Source organism: Gigantopelta aegis, chromosome 2, assembly GCF_016097555.1.
Source record: "Gigantopelta aegis isolate Gae_Host chromosome 2, Gae_host_genome, whole genome shotgun sequence".
NCBI lineage: Eukaryota > Metazoa > Mollusca > Gastropoda > Neomphalida > Peltospiridae > Gigantopelta > Gigantopelta aegis.
The window spans coordinates 1,137,688-1,155,470 of NC_054700.1; the positions used below are offsets into that span (position 1 = coordinate 1,137,688).

General features: G+C 37.8%; 1 protein-coding gene across 3 annotated transcripts in view; it reads left to right on the forward strand.

The window, feature by feature from the left end:
- The first annotated feature begins 868 nt into the window (after positions 1-868).
- Positions 869-17,783, forward strand: part of LOC121379630 (neuroendocrine convertase 1-like) — a 56,374-nt gene continuing 39,459 nt past the window's right edge. Inside the window, exons 1-2 of one of the 3 annotated variants that reach the window (XM_041508295.1) lie at positions 869-1,242; positions 16,723-16,827. In XM_041508295.1, coding sequence (XP_041364229.1) covers positions 1,075-1,242; positions 16,723-16,827 — 273 coding nt within the window. In that variant the 5' untranslated portion in view covers positions 869-1,074. The remainder of the gene's footprint in view (positions 1,243-16,722; positions 16,828-17,783) is intronic. The other 2 variants (XM_041508287.1, XM_041508279.1) reach the window with 2 other exon arrangements.

Sequence of the window (17,783 nt, forward strand, 5' to 3'; positions counted from 1 at the left end):
GAGAGCCATTTAATATATTATCATTTCGATACCATGACTGCATTGTGGTCTTATAGAATTACCAACATCATTAGAATCACAGTTTGTTAATGTCGAAATACTAAAATATATTCTAATTTATGTCGCACATTTTGAACATTTTAAATGTTCCTTATTCAAATTACAGACCCCCACTTGTGCTAGCCTATGAAGTTAACTTTTTAAACCGAAGACGCAAATTATATATTTAAAAAATCTCAAAAGTCTCCTAGTGCTGAGATCAAAGAGTAAGCGCCGCCTGGTTTTTATCATATCTGTCACTCTACTAACACCCCGAATTAAAGCACACACCGCTCAGTGAGTCAACCACTGGTGTGTACAAAATGGCATAAGTCTAATTAATGGATTAGAAATCTCTCCACATTTGTAATAGTTTCCGCCAGACTTCGATCCCTTCTCTCCCAAGTTATGCCATCTAATCACTGCTGGCTCATTTGGTGTTCTACGGAGAGTTTCTCTCCACGGAACGGCCAGTAATAGGGCGAAATGGCGCCGTCAATGAAACGGACACTATATACGAGTCAACCCGTAAATGCATGAAAAGCAATTTTGGCCAATTACGAAATAATAGAATCAACGCGGCTGTTCTTTTCATAACATCATAACTGCCAGACAATGTCCATGAATGATACGTGCATGCGCAAAGGAACCTAGAAGCATTGTTGATGACTTCTGGAAACAGCCAACCCGAAGCGTTGGAGGTTCACGACAGCATTTCAACTTCTTAAAAACAATTCCCATTGGCCTTATATGGATAGCTAGGTCTATGAACGAACGTACGTATTGCCGCTTGTAACATAGAGCAAAACTGATTTGACCAGATAGCGCATAGGAGTGATCGCATAATGAAACAGCTGTCGCATCACTGCGAAGTTCACACGTCCCGCTGGATATGACGTTACAATGAAATGGAACATCTGACAGAACGCGAAGAGATAGTCTTCCACTTTATCTATCGGACGGTCGGCGTAAGGCTCTTTGGACTGACTGGTTCCACCGACAAGATACCCACGTATACGAGCACGGAACTCTATTATGATTAAGGCACTCCTCTTACTTTCGATACTGGTGTTTTCTGTTCGCGATGTAGTCTTGGCGTCCGATTCCAGCCACTATGTCAACGAGTGGGCTGCAGAAATTCACGGTGGTGTAGATCATGCCAAAAGGGTGGCTCGAGACCACGGGTATGAATTTATCCGAGAGGTAAGCTTATGTTTCATTGCCCCCCACCCCTCATTCACCATGGCGTAGCACTTTCGCAGCCACAATTTATAGATTCTCGCCACCCATTTTATTGCATTCTCCCCATTTATTACCATTCTCACTTTCCCAGTTTATGGGATTCATATCTATGGATGATGAAATATTATCAATATTATGGACTATATAATACATGTAATTAAAAAAACACCCAAACAACCAAATAGCAACAACCAATAACCAATAAAATATAACAAAACCAAATAATAATACATATTAATAAATAAATAAATATATATACATGTATATATATAAGCACAACAAATAACCCGCAGCCCGTTTTATAGATTTCTCCCCACCCATTTCGTAGCATTCTCTCCATTTATTAGTAAACACTCACATTCCCATTTTATAGGATTTATATTTATGATGATGAAACATTATAAATAAGCATTCATCTTGGGCTATAAATTAAAACAAAGCCCCCATCAAAACAAAACAAAACAAGCAATAAAAAAAACTCCAAAACCCCCGACAAAAATAAACAAAACCCCCACAAAAACCCCAACCAACCCAACTCCCTCACCCACAAAAAAAAAAAGACCCCCCCCCCCCCAAAAAAAAAAAAAAAAAAAAAAAAACCCAGAAAAAGAGAAAAACAACAACAAAAAAGCACACACAAAAAACAACTAAGAAACCAACAAAAACTGAACAAAAACCAAAAACTACACTAAAACATGACCTATTGAACAGCTATTTCTAAGTAAAGATGGACGTAGACAACCGAGATTATTGCAACTCCCTGATGGAGACAACGGGTTGCTGGCAAAACGTTGGGTACAAATTGTGACGAAGGTGATAAAACAATCAAGCAAACAAACACAGACGAAACAAAACAAAATTTAATTTTTTGTAACGATAAAACTCAACTCAGGTCATTTTATTACAACCTACAAGTATTTCAATAAGTTTCATAATGACTGAAATAACAAAACAAATGTTTTGTTTAACGACAACAGTAGCCCGCATTGATTTATTAATCATCTGCTATTGGATGTCAAGTATATAGTAATTTTGACATATAGTCTTAGAGAGGAAACCCGCTACATTTTTCCATTAGTAGCAAGGGATCTTTTATATGCACCATCCCACCGACAAGATAGCATATACCACGGCCACAGTCGTGGTGCACTTGCTGGAACGAGAAATAGCCCAATAGGCCCACCGACGGGGATCGATCCCAAACCGACCGCGTATCAAGCGAGCGCTTTACCACTGGGCTACATCCCGCCCCTTTATTGCCCTAAGAGCACATGTAAAGTCGGTAAGCCCCAGGCACGGTATTTAGTGCGCCTGGTGAGCGATATTACAACACTGTCGACAACATATGCTGTAAACACATCTATGTACACTTGTCTGCCTTTTTTTTCCTGACATACTAGTATAATGTTTCTGCGTGTATTCCGTGTAACTGAATGAATGAATGTTTAATGACACCCCAGCACACAAAATTACATCAGCTATTGTGTGCAAAATTAAGATAAATGCAAAAATGAAGTGATGGTCAACATCAATGTAAATTAAGGAGTTAAATTAAAGGGACATACCCTAGTTTTTAAACACTAAGACATAGTTTTGATTATTAGAACCGTTTTTGATAACTGAAATCATACTTTACTTAGATTATATTGTTTAGCTTATCCATTTCCATACATTCGGAGTGTTTTTGGTCATCCTGGTGGTTTTAATATCACAAAGTGCATTTTTCATATTTTTAAAAACGCACGTGCGTCTGAGAAGAAACAGTTATGGAGTCGAGTTTTAGTCCGTTTTTAGAGGGTATTTCACTATTTCAAAGTCACAGACTCATGTTTCACTCTATTGTAACTTTATCCAAATGTGTTACAGGTTTGTAGATCAACTAAACTTAGTGTTAATTTTCACGGGTTGAAACTAGGGTATGTCCCTTTAAAAAAGTGTAAAGAACAGTATAAAAAATACAAATATCACAGACAAGTAAAATTATAATTTATAATAAAATTCAGTATCACGAAGAAATTTATCCATGTAACGCTGCTTAAGTTTAAATTTACAATGCTGCAAAAAGAGTTTGTTTTTTGCAAGAGACCATCATGCACTCGAATCGGAATCTTTCTCAAAAGTAATCACCAATACCCAAATTGCTATCTTATGACTTTTAAGACCGAACCCCCCGCGGTGAAACGTTCGCTTTATGCGTGTTCGGTCTAGGATCGATCCCCGTCAATGGGCCCATTGGGCTATTTCTCGTCCCATACCAGTGCTCCACAACTGGTGTAACAAAGGCCGTGGTATGTACTATCATGTCTGCATGTAAAATATCCCTTGCTGCTAATCAGAAATAGTAGCACATTGGTGGCGACAACGGGTTTCCTCTCTCATTATCAGTATAGTTCTTAACCATATGTCTGACATAATACAACCATAATTAAAATGCGTTGATTGCCTTCCGAGACGGAACTATGATGACAGAGTGATCGACAGTGTGTTGTAGATCTCGGCCCGTTGACGTCCATTTACACAAAACAACAAGGCCACACGACGATTTGTTTTCAAATGTCACACACATTATTAACGACGGAAATGACGACCATTATCATATAATGTTCAGTGGCTATGTGTCGGAACGGTCCAGATAGTATGGTAGTGAGAGTGTTAAGTGACAGACCCTAGGTTTTTTTTAAAAAACTACGGCATATTTTTCACTATTAGAGCCGTTTATGATCACTGAAATCAAACTTTACTTAGATTTTATTGTTTAGATTATTCATGTTCGCACAACCAAATTGTTTCTGGTCATCCCGGTGTTTCTAATACCACAAAATACATTTAAATATGTTTTTTTTAAACAAAAACAAAAAAACCCGCACGTGCGCCTGAGAAGTAACGATTAGGGAGTCGAGTTGTAGTCTATTTTAAAGTATATTTCCCTATTTCAGCGCCAAAGACCCTTGTTTCACTCTGCTTTAACTTCATCCTTACATTCAAAGAAGACTTTCTCTCACTTTCTATCTCTCACTTTCTCTCTCTCGCTTTATCTCTGTCTCACTCTGTACTTACTGTTTTAATTTTCAAATGTTAGACACCTAAAAACATCAATGCTTAGTGCTGGTATGTATCTATGTACTTTGGCACGTTCAGGGCAATACATACCACTGTATTTGATATACCGGTACCAGCCGTGAGACATTGGTTTAGACCCCCAAAAACAACAAAAAAAGCAAACCCCCCACCCACAAAACCCCCATTGTTTTTGTTTCCCAACCACCTTTCATATTAATATTTGCAGTCGCCCCATAATACACTTGAAATACAACGTGAGTGCCCCCACCCCACCCCTCAATCCCATAAAATACTAGCTACGTCAGTGCTCTGTTAATGTGTTTTTTTTCTAGGATGGACACTGGTATCCTGTTGTGTGTTGGTTTTAACACAGTCAACAGGTGGCATATATAATTAATACACACAGTAAAAACTGTGTTAAGCAGTCACCTCCAATATTAAAATAATTACCTATCCGGCCGGTTCGCCGTTTAATAAAGGTGAACATGCTTAAGGCGTACGGGGAGGGGGTGCTTTTGGAGCGTTAGCTGCTTATAGACTTTCAAGAAAATATTGCCTCGCCATATAGAAACACCATTTACAAATGCAAAATACAAACACAACTACAGTTTTAATAAACTCACAATCTCACCTCACCGTATTATAACATCATTTACTAATACAAAATACAAACACAACTACAGTTTTAACAAATTTTACGCCTATATCGGTATTAAAACTGAGTATTACTGTTTGTTTTTCTTCTGATGTAAATACAAAGAAAGACATGTTTTATTTAACGATGCACTCAAAACATTTTAATTACGATTATATAGCGTTGCAGATATGGTTAAGGACCACACAGATAATTAGAGAGGAAACCCGCTGCCGCCACTCCATGAACTACTCTTTTCGATTAATTAGCAGGTAGCGATCTATTATTACATGCACTATCCCACAGACAGGATAGTACATACCACGACATACATACCACGGCCTTTGTTAAACAAATTGTGGAGGACTGGCTAGAACGACAAATAACCCAATGGGCCCACCGACGGGGATCGATCGTAGACCGACCATGCTTAAGGCGAACGTTTTACAACTGAGCTACGTTTCGCCCTATAACGTAGCTAGTGAACATAGCAAACCGATATCGCAGCTGGTGTGCGACGGTCAAAACATTATTGACGATGATCTATAACAACACATACATCCGAAACGGCATTTTCACACTCGAAACAAAGCAAAAGTGATAGCGAAAACCAACCTGCTAGGGCCGTGGGCGTGGGGGATTTGGACACCCCCTCCCTGAGCTAATGATAAAACGATTCTTTTAGAGTACTGTATTTGGCTATTCATATAGATATCCTGGGAAAATAAAGACAAAGGGGTCCATATTTGATCGACCCCCACCCCGGTCCAGGTCACGCTATGCCCCTGTCCGTTTGTAGTTCGGACAACAAAAAAAACCCTAGCCAAATACAAATCTGACGATATATATCTATATGTATATCTATTATACTTCCATGATATATAAGCCTGTGCCATAAATATACTATTACCCCACCGGAAGTGTATACCGATTATTCATATAGACTGCATGCCAATCGGTTATCGACAGGTGGTGCCACCTTCACTGGTAATCAACTATTGGATTCACTGCACGGTTTATAGGCGTGTTGGCTAACAAACACATCTGTACGTGCTTTCATCAACAGCGATTAGGTATCTTACCGTAGGGGGGGGGGGGGGGGGGGGCCTTGGGGTGCAACCCACCTCCCCCACATAATTTAGAAATGTCCCGAATAATCCGGTGTTAACAGAATAGATTTATTAGGGTTTAGTGGTGAATATGTAATACTTTGTTTGGATTGGTATACACATATATACATATACATATACGTATACGTTTACACACACACACACACACACACACACACACACACACACACACACACACACACACACACACACACACACACACACACATATATACATACATATATACATATATATATATATATATATATAAATGCACGTTAGTGTAATTTTAAATACCGTAGTGCCTTTTAAAAATGTTGCATACCCTCCTTGAATACTGTAGATGCAAATTGTAAACACTGCACCCCCTCAGAAAAAAATATTGCATCCGCCCCTGTATAATACCGACTGAACCCACATATATTCACGTTAATTGCATGAAACTTTAATAAAACATCACTGTACTTATTATGTTCTTTGAAATACCTCGTTACAGCTTACTATAGATGCCATGGAGCAGTGCCTCGTTCCACGAAGCGATCTTAACACTAAGATCATCTTAGTTGCCTTAGGTAGTTATGCATTTAAGGTGATCTTAGTGCTAAGATCGCTTCGTGAAAAGGAGCCCTGGAATCAATTTCTCATATCAGGTTATTGTTAATTTGCATAAACTCAACGGAATAACCAAATAGACTATAAAGCATATTTCCCTTGATATATATATATATATAAAAGCAACAATGACGTAATTAAATCAATCCCCTTCTACTACAGTAACGTCATAATATGTATGACGTCATATTTAGCAGTTATTTAGTTCCTTTCTAAAGATAAGTAAAGACTGAAACATGTAAAAGGATAATTATTTCTTTAAATTGTTTTTTTAAAATACATATATACTGTACACTTGTTTTCTTTTTATCATATATAATATATAGATATATAATATATATATATATATATAATATATATATATATAGATATAGAATATATATAGTATATATATATAATATAATTATAGTTATATATACATATATACATATTCCAATTATATAAACATATATATATATATAGATATAAATATTATCATACATACATATATATAAAATATACATATATATATATATCTATATATATATATTATACATAATTCTATAATATATTTAATTATATATAACATACTATATATATACATATATATATACATAGATATACATATATATATATCATATATATATATTTATAATATATATATATCATACATATATATACATATATAAATAATACATACATATATAATACATATATATTACATATATATACATTGAATTAAATATATATATATATATATATATATTATATATATATGATATAACAGGCTATACCAGAGTGTTTTTCGGTATCGTCAATATCATATATTATATTAGGAATAAAATATTGTATTACTGCAAAGCCTCTGGCGAGCATAATAAACATTATTTTTATTCCTAATATATGATATTTACGGATACCGAAATAAACGATGGTAAATAATCTCTTTTAGCAGATAAGCTCAAGCTAATACAACGTGTTTGAATGTAAACTGTACAATATGTTTACTTTAATTCCAGTCCGACGCCTTTACTAGATACAAATTCAAATTACTAAGAATATGTGGCGACGGTGTATTTTTGAATGGAAATGACGTCAAACTCGAATGACGTCATTTGGATGTCCTTACATGAAAATAAAGTTATGACCAAGGACTTTTTTTTGTTTTCTAAACGCTTGAGCCTTCAATGTTAAACTGCAATGGAATAACAACTTACTATGATTCTAAGAATTAAAAAGTCAATCATGGAGACAGCCAATTACGCTGAGGATTGATTGTGTCATTAACGATCGTACCAATACAATCAATGACAAGATAGATCTAATTTGCAAATTTGAATAATTCCCAAAGTACGGTTATGAGAAAAATATTAATACGTAAACAAAAACGAGAAAATTAAAAGCAATTATATTATATAATATATTATAATAACAATTATTAAATATATATAAAAAAATACAATAGGTAATCCCAAATATTAATATATATAAATTAATAATCTATTTATTTCTAGTATACATAATAAAATAAATTATTTTATATTTAATAAAAATGTTTTATATTATACGAAAAATATATAAGTTTCTAATAAAAAATATTTATAAACATCTGACATTAAAAAAACAAAATTGTAATAATAGTCTGTATTAAATGTATAGTATGAATAAAAGCAAATATTATCTAAAACATTATATCTATATTAAAATTAATAATTTAAAGATATATTAAATAAAACAAACATAGATAAAAACAGATCGGTTAATAGACGGAGAGACACAACGAGAAATACAAAAGATATAGAGAAAAAAAGAGAGCTACTGTTGGTGCACGTAGACCGGGAGAGGGGGATCTAGACAGATAATTGAGGGTAATGTAAATTAAATGCAAGACGTATGAAGGTGCCAAAAAGGTGTTGGAGAGGGGCACACCCAACACTATAACTTCTCTACGACCATCCCGAGTATTTAAAATCATAATCACGACCTTGTACATGGCACCGCCAAAATTCTTGAAAAGTAGAATAAACACGTTTAGCAGCGAACGGCGCGGTTAGTGTGAGAATCGGTTGAAGGTGTTTTACCACCTTCCCGTGTAACCGCAAACTTCATAAAAGAATAAAAAGACATTCGACCTTTATGAAATCACTTTAGACATCTGTTACCAAGTAAAGACGACATGGTCAGTACCTATATGTAGGACTCGGGGATGTGGGTGGTGTAGCCCAAGACTTCAGAACATCGTTGGGGGGGGGGGGGGGGTGGTGTGGGGGGGGGGGGGGGGGTCCACAGTCGTTCAGTTGCCTTTCTATATCAGAGTTACTGTATGGCATTAGAAACTGGTGGGCACTTGATGGTGCCAGCAACGGCAGGTGTTGACAATTTGTGAGACCCGCGTATTTATAATTTATGTTGATTCTAGCTAAAAACCCGATATGGAGATATAGATCGTCATAATCATACACCAACAACCTACAATAAAACCATCCCTAGAGAGAGATAGAGAGAGAGAGAGGAGAGAGAAGAGAGACAAGAGAGAGAGAGAGAAGATAGAGAGAGAGAGAGAAAGAGAAGAGGAAGGGACAAACAGAGAGAGAGAGAGAAAGAGGAAAGAAGAGAGAGAGAAGAGAGAGAAGAGAGAGAGAAAGAGAAGAGGGAGTGACAAAAGGAGAGAGAGAGAAGGAGGGATAGACAGAGAGAGAGAGAGAGAAGAAAAGGAGGAGGGACCAAACAGAGGAGAAGAGAAGGAGGATAGACAGACAAGAGAGAGGAGCGACGGAGAACAGAGGAGAGAAGGCAGAATGGCGAGAGAGAGAAAGAGAGAGGAGAGAGAGTAGCGAGAGAGTAGAGAGATGAGAGAGAGAGAGAGAGAGAGAGAGAGAGAAGAGAGGGAGGGAGGGAGGGAAAGAGACAAACAGAGAAAGAGATAGGCAAATAGAGGGGAGAGAGAGAGAGAGAGAGAGAGAGAGAGAGAGAGAGAGAGAGAGAGAGAGAGAGAGAGAGATAGAGGGAGGAAAGGAGTGAGAGAAGAAGTGTTTTTCAGCTTGTGGAGTACCGTCCTCGGAGTGAAGGGCTTCTTAGACGTGATAGACTCTAAAGGGTTTTTTGGGGCGCTCAAATATTCTTGTGAGAACAACATCGTGTTTGTGATAATCTTATGATTACTCACTGCACAAGCATAACTTATGTCCTCTAAAATATAAAGACAATATGGATGGGTGTGGTAACGCTTATTTTTCAGAAAAAGGTGGCACTAATAGAAAAGAGGGGGTGGGGGGGGGGGGGGAATCAAACCCAAAAAAGAAAAAAAGAGAGAAAAAAAAAGATGAAACAGAATAAGATGAAGAAAAACCCGACCAAAAATATAATAATAATAATAATAATAATAATAATAAAAAAAAACACACCAAAAAATAAAAACCCAAACAAATCTCCATTCCTTTCGTCATATAAGTTATTGTTTTTGACTATCAGGAAGAGTTCTGTTATAAACATTCTCTCGCACACGTGTCACTGTAAGAACAAGAAAACCATTTTGTTGAAATTAACTCGTCAGATGTTCACTATCTGCTTTCAACATTTGAGGTGAAAAGTCAGTTAATTTATTTATTTTAACAAGACTCTGCAACAGATGTTATTTATGTTATTCATTTGTTTTTGATAGAAACGAAAGCGCTACATTTTTCTACGGACTTTGGTTTATAGGCACTGAATTTTGACCATATTGATGGAAAATATCCTATTAGACGGTTAGTCTCAAATTGCATAGTGACCAAATTATATGAAATATTTTAAATAATTTTTATTTTGAAACGACTATACATTGAATTACATAATATACAGTAGCTTGTGCCAGCGATTTACACATACAGATTTGACATACACAGTTGCACACCGCAGGTGGGCAAGTAGGTAGTTTGAGGTTGTTTCGATTCTGCTCTTCAGCGAATATGCTGTTGAGCGAAGTAAAGCGCCAAAGCGTTTTACTCGATGACTGACAAACATCTTGCTGGCACTGTATAGTTGTCGTTATCCGATCATCCATCGGTATGCATTATTATAACATATGTTAAGATCCTTCATGGTATCCATCATATTATATGTGGGGAATGGTTATATGATAATAGTGAATTAATTGGGCAAAAATTACAGCCAGTAGTTCAGTATTCAGTATCAGAAATTTGAAAGTTGACGTTTTTTATCAGTAAATCGCAAATTCAAACAATAAAAATGACTAAAAACAAAACAATAACAACTGTATCATCAACAGAATGAAAGATTGACAGAAATAATGTTCCACAGTGATTAATCGACCTTCCTGGAAATGGTCAACATCGAGAATGACACCCCACGCACGTGTACGGGGCAACTGCGTGATGCATGTGCAAACTATGGAATGCGTTTCGGTGTATTGATAAACAGACCTGAACGTTCTTTACTAAGATGTCTGTGGTCAAAACGTATATTTTAATATTTCATGTTCCCCTACATTTTTTGAAGAGTATATTTACATTTCGAAACATTACTAAATAAGTTGTTTTAGCGGGAAGACGCCATTATGCAACTTTGATAGGGACCACTTAAACACATATTTTATGGCAAATGAACATGGTACAAAATAACTAGCCAAAAGGTTTAGCAATTTGTTAAATGTTCTTACAAAATGACTTACAAAATAAAATCAGACACTGGATTTAATTGAGGCATCATTTGTCAGTATAAGTAACAGAAGGTTTTCAATACAAAATGAAATGTGTGACTTTCACGTCGTTAAATGATTCTTGGGAGTCGATACACGAAAATCTGAAAACTTTCAGTAACGTGTCTAAACCTTTTTGGCTAAGTATATCTCAAATGTGATCAATGCGGAACGCGTGGGTGACGTCATATCACCAGTGGGCTTGACGAACGCTTTATGATACCGTCAACCGAAGCAAGACATTAATTAATATAACTGATAACCCAACAAGTATGGCACCAGCTGGATATATTAGTTATAGATCTGGAGGTGTGTGAGTGTGTGTGTGTGTATGTGTGCGTGCGTGCGTGCGTGCGTGTGTGTGTCTGTATGTGTGTGTGTATGTGTGCGTGCGTACGTGCGTACGTGCGTGCGTGTCTGTCTCTGTGTGTGTGTGTGTGTCTGTGTACGTGTGTGTCTGTGTATCTCTGTGTGTGTGTGTGTGTGTGTGTGTGTGTGACTGTGTCTGTGTCTGTGTGTGTGTGTGTGTGTGTGTGTGTATGTGTGAGAGAGATAGTGTGTCCCTGTGTGGGTTTAAGTTTATGTGTGTGTATGTATGTGTGTGTGTATATGTGTGTGTGTATATGTGTGTGTGTGTGTGTGTGAGAGAGAGAGAGAGAGAGAGAGAGAGAGAGAGAGAGAGAGAGAGAGAGAGAGAGAGAGAGAGAGAGAGAGAGAGAGAGAGATACTGACCCTGTGTGGTTTAAGTGTGTGTGTATGAACGTGTGTCCCTGAGAGAGAGAGAGAGAGAGAAAGAGAGAGAGAGAGAGAGAGAGAGAGAGAGAGAGAGAGACACACACACACACACACACACACACACACCGACCCTGTGTTTATGTGTGTGTGTGTATGTTTGTATATCTCCCCCGCCAAAAAAAAAAGAAAAAAAAAAAAGAAGGAAAGAGAAGATATGAAACTAGATCTAGTATATGGAGTATGACTTTAAACGTTTGGTAGTATACCTATATGTCAATTTTGCGCCACCAGGTTGTGGGGGAGGGGATATCTACGATCCTGCACACCGCTCCTCCAACCATTAAATTCATATTATAATTTTTTTCTTGAACCTGCATTACAAATAGTAGTGCTATTTTGTAGATATTTCACTCTTATATAATATCCTTAACATAAACGCCGAAAACAGCGACTGGGGACAGGGGACACAGATCCCCAACTCTGAAAATGATGCATTGTTCCAACCGCTATTAGGCCACGTTACATCTATGCCCTTGTTTTGGAGACTTGTTTCTGCGTCTCGGAGACTTTGCTTCTACGACCAGTTTGGGGAGGGACGTAGCCCAGTGGTAGAGCGCACGCCTGATGCGCGGTCGGTCTAGGATGGTGCATATAAAAGATCCTTTGCTACTAATTTGAAAAATTTGGTACATCAAAGTCCGTGGTGTGTGCTATCCTGTATGTGGGATGGTGCATATAAAAGATCCCTTGCTACTAATGGAGGGTTTCCTCTCTAAGACTGTATGTCAAAATGACCAAATGTTTGACATCCATTAGCCGATGATGAATAAATCAATGTGCTCTAGTGGTGTCGTCAAACAAAACAAAACTTTGTTTTTTAACTTCCGACACCCTATACTTACAAAGCAAAAACAACAGGAAACGTACAATAGTCTGCTCTTGTTTTGTACGTAGATCTGTACTATCTAATAATGAAATCAAAATGGTAATGGTGTTGAGAATAAATAATCGATAGAGTTCTCATTAGCGACATCTGTGCGCTAACAAGCCGACGTGGATGAATGCGCATCGCAGTGCGTCCTCCTGTCTCTCCCACCGGCCCAGTTAGACCGCGGCCTGACGTTAGTGTACGTTGATCAGTTACACAACAACTTCCGCTGTACTTCACACGGGGACTGTGGAGGTGGAGGGGCAGGAGGGATTATTCATTGTTATTACCCCAGCGGTCTCTCATAACGGGGAAAATATTTTCCATATTTTCTCAGTGAGAAATATTCTGCATTGGTCTAACGAACAATACTATTGGACAATTTGACGCTTACAAACCAATGACTTTGTCGGTACTAAATATGACGTCATCACGATTTGACAAACACACAAAATGACGTCATGTAGTTTAAAGAGTTTGCCTTTACGGGTCTCTCTTTTTGGTGTTAAATTAATAACAAAATAAAGCTCGTGACAACTGAAAATTATTTCACTCGGGACATAAATTTGATAATAATTGGTAACTCGTTTATTATCCTCTATTTAATTAACGGTCTCCATGACGTAGTAGGTAGCACTATACGAAATAACATCCGGCTGGGTCAAAGTTTAAAGTGATACCCCACATTTAATAGAACAGTTTAATATGATCAGTCCTGCCTTTGTGATAAATATGATAGTGTTTTTGTTTTTGTCTGGACAATAAATATATGCAATTGTATTTGTCCTGCCCAATACACTTGTTATAAGAACAGCTGTAGTTGTGTCTCAATATTATGTAATCAAGTTTAAGGAAACCGATACTATGCATGGATACAGACATGTATAGTCATAGGCGTACGAGCTCCCATTTTGTTAGAGGGGCAGACCGATTTTTGCCCGAATTCAACAAAAATGCCCGAATCTGTATAACAACATTTATTTGTATTAAACAATACTGCCAATCAGCTATATAAGGTTCCAAACGAATAACTTTGCATTTTTACATGGATTACATCAAATATTGAGGGTAGAATAATGGAAATACATGGTGAAAAGGTTTCAGGCCAACTCATTTTGCCCGAATGCCCTCCCCTGCCTCCCCTCTCCCGTCTGATATGCGTATGTGTTCAGTACATCCAGCGACGTTATATGTTCACTCAAAAACAAAACAACATACAAGAAGTTGAGTGGAATGACCTGGTGATATCCACTTTCTAAAATATTATGGACACGAGGCCTGCTAAAGTCGAATCCCATTATTTTCCAGGAATGGAGAGTTACGTGAATATCCCCCTACTTGAAATACTTTAATACATTATGTAAGTACATAATGCATATATATAATATGTTTTATAGAAATACGTGTACGGACTTTTCACGTGCAGTCCCGAGTGAAATAATGTTCAATTGCCACTAGCTTTAGCGAGTGACAATCACAATTATTTCACGAGGGACATAAACATGGTAAGACACTGTAGCAAGTTTAATATTCTATTTATTACCTATAATCGATCTTAATTTATTTCACTCAACTCGTTGGTTGATGTTCCTGTACGGTATAGATGACGTCACCAAGTGTTACGTCCCACTTGGCGTTCTAGTGGGACGTATCACTTTGATATGCACCAAGATATATGGGTAATAAAGGGGGTCATTTAATGTGTTTTAACGCCACGTAAGAAATTCACGTTTTAATATTTCCGATTGCATTAGATTACAGATTTTTAAAAATTTAACAAACTTTAAATAATAATCTTATATTTTTTATTAAAATTAACAAGTCCGATTAAAAATTAATACCAATTTTGTTTTCTTGGTTGAACGTGCGACAAATGAACCGCTAAAAGGACATAATGCAAATTTCCCTTCATGATTCCGTCGTCACCCAGTCTGCGTATTACCGTTAACAAACCTGGCCTGTTCCAAGGCACTACATGGCGTCTAATGGTATAGTAGTTTTTTGAATGTGCCCTTTTAACGTGACAAAATAAACCCAACCCCAACAACAACAAAAAATAAACAGAAACAATTGACCACTGCGTGGACTAGACGTATATTAGTCCCACGAGGGACAGAAACAGTCCAAACACAGCTGATAGTAAGATTGGGATGTTGAAAAAAATATACTCACACATACTCACACATACTCATGCACATTCATCAAATGAAAGACTTGGGGGGGGGGGGGGGAGGTGAGTAAAAAAACCCATCATAAAAAAGGTCGTTTAAAAAAAAAAAGGTTTTTTTTTTTAACGACACCACTAGGGCACATTGATTTATTAATCATCGGCTGTTGGATGTCAAACATTGTTCCATTAGTAGCAAGGAACCTTTCATATGCACCATCCCACAGACAGGATAACACATACCACGGCCTTTGATATACCAGTCGTGGTGCACTGGCTGGAACGAGAAATAACCCAATGGGCCCACCGACGGGGATCCATCCCAGACCGACCGCGCATCAAGCGAACGCTTTACCACTGGGCTATGTCCCGTCCCCGAAAACTCTACTAAAGGTAAAGTTTGACTTCACTATAGATCTGTAGGTGGGTTTGGAGGCATCCTCCCGGAAAGTTTTCACAAAAAGATACACAGAGACGTGTCTTAAGGCAGTTTAGTGTTGCATCTTGTTTATATTGAACTTAAAACATCAAGAAGAAATAAAGGTAATGAAAAAAGGCATTTCAAACAGGTAGGGGTGGGGTGGGGTGGGGTGGGGTGGGGTGGGGTGGGGGTGGGTGGTGACGGGACCCTTCTGACCCATCTATAGATCCGCCAATTGACATTTGTCTTTAACTAATAACAATATTCTTCCTCTCAATGTCGCCAATAAATGTTTTTCTGTCTAAATGAGATATTTGAGACCAGCCATATAATATAATATAGTATAGCTTATGTTACCTGATATGATGGAACAGGTGTGCACCACAATAATACATTTACATGAGCACACAAAATGCGCTTATTCGAGATCAATAATTTTAGAGTTGTCTAAACGCAGTGTTTTATTGCTCATCGTAAATGGATCAATAGAGAAGCGTCCGCGCCAGGTGCTGGATGTTTCTGGATCGAAACGTATTGGGGGAGAGGGTTCAATTGCAACCAAAGCAAAGGCAAGAAATATCTGTTTAACAACACTCAGCATATGTTAAACTTCAGCTATTTCATATCTAATATATGGCTATTTTGGGTAAGAGAGAGAGAGAGAGAGAGAGAGAGAGAGAGAGAGAGAGAGAGAGAGAGAGAGAGAGAGAGAGAGAGAGAGAGAGAGAGAGAGAGAGAGAGAGAGAGAGAGAGAGAGGTGGGAGGGGGAAGAGGCAGAGAGAGGTGGGAGGAGGAAGAGAGGGCGGTAAATAACTGTTGCCACATAAGCTACTTCTACAGGAAAAGCAACAAGGGATCTTTTACATGCACTTTCTCATAGACGGGACATGACACACCACAGCCTTTGATGTACCGATCGCACCTACCGACTGCACCTACCTACCACTGAATGGCATTGTTCGTATTATCATTGTGTTGTTGTTATGCTTGTTGTTGTTTATTATTATTATTAGTAGTAGTAGTAGTAGTAGTATAATGATGGTGATTATTATTATTATTATTATATTATTATATATTATATTATATTATTGTTATTACAGGTACATGGTTTTGACGACCACTACGTTCTTCGTCACAACGCCGTCCCGTCAAGGTCAAAACGTAGTGCGGCGCACCACACCAAACGACTGGTTAACGACAAACGGGTACGTGATTTAAACCGAGCTCCACAATCGGCGCAGTGATTGTTTGACAGGGGAGAACATGTAGTTTACAAACATGGTCATTCCAACCCAGGACTGTTTGTCTAAAATGGGTGTACTCCGGCCAGGTCTAGTGGGTGTGTTTGTTTAAAGCAATATCCTGGGAGAGAACAAAATGACAACAGGTGTTGTTCTTTTCAGGGTATGTTGCCCCAAAGCAGACAAAAGTGCCTAAAGAATAATCCATGGGCCTACTGATAGTAATAAAAGTGTTATACCTACTATCACTATATAAGAAGGAAGGAAATGGTTTATTTAACGACGCACTCAACACATTTTTATTTACGGTTATATGGCGTCAGACATATGATTAAGGACCACACAGATATTGAGAGAGGAAACCCGCTGTCGCCACTTCATGGACTAGTCTTTTCGATTAGCAGCAAGGGATCTTTTATATGCAGCATTCCACAGACAGGATAACACATACCACGGCCTTTGATATACCAGTCGTGGTGCACTGGCTGGAGCGAGAAATATCACTATATAGATGCATAGAGCGTAAATACTGGTGGTAAATACACGCTTCCTGCACCGCTCTAAAGAGGACTGCCACTCCCAGGAAGTTGGAAAGGCGTGGGACGACTTTATAAAGCCTTCCTTTAATTTGAGGACTTGTTGTTTCTGCATCGTACATTCCCCCCTACGGACTTACGTTGTACGCGATATTATGTTAAATTACGCTAAATATATATTGTACAGAAATACATACACACATAGGCAACCTAAGTAAAGCACTGAGTTAATATACTCGGTTAAAGTATTACATACTTGAATATCACACCCTCGGTAGTTTCTTGGACGTAATAGTTGATGTCAATGCAGATTGATCCCCGTCGCTGGACCCACTGGGTTATTTCTCGTTCTAACAGTACACCACTACTGGTATATCAAAGGCC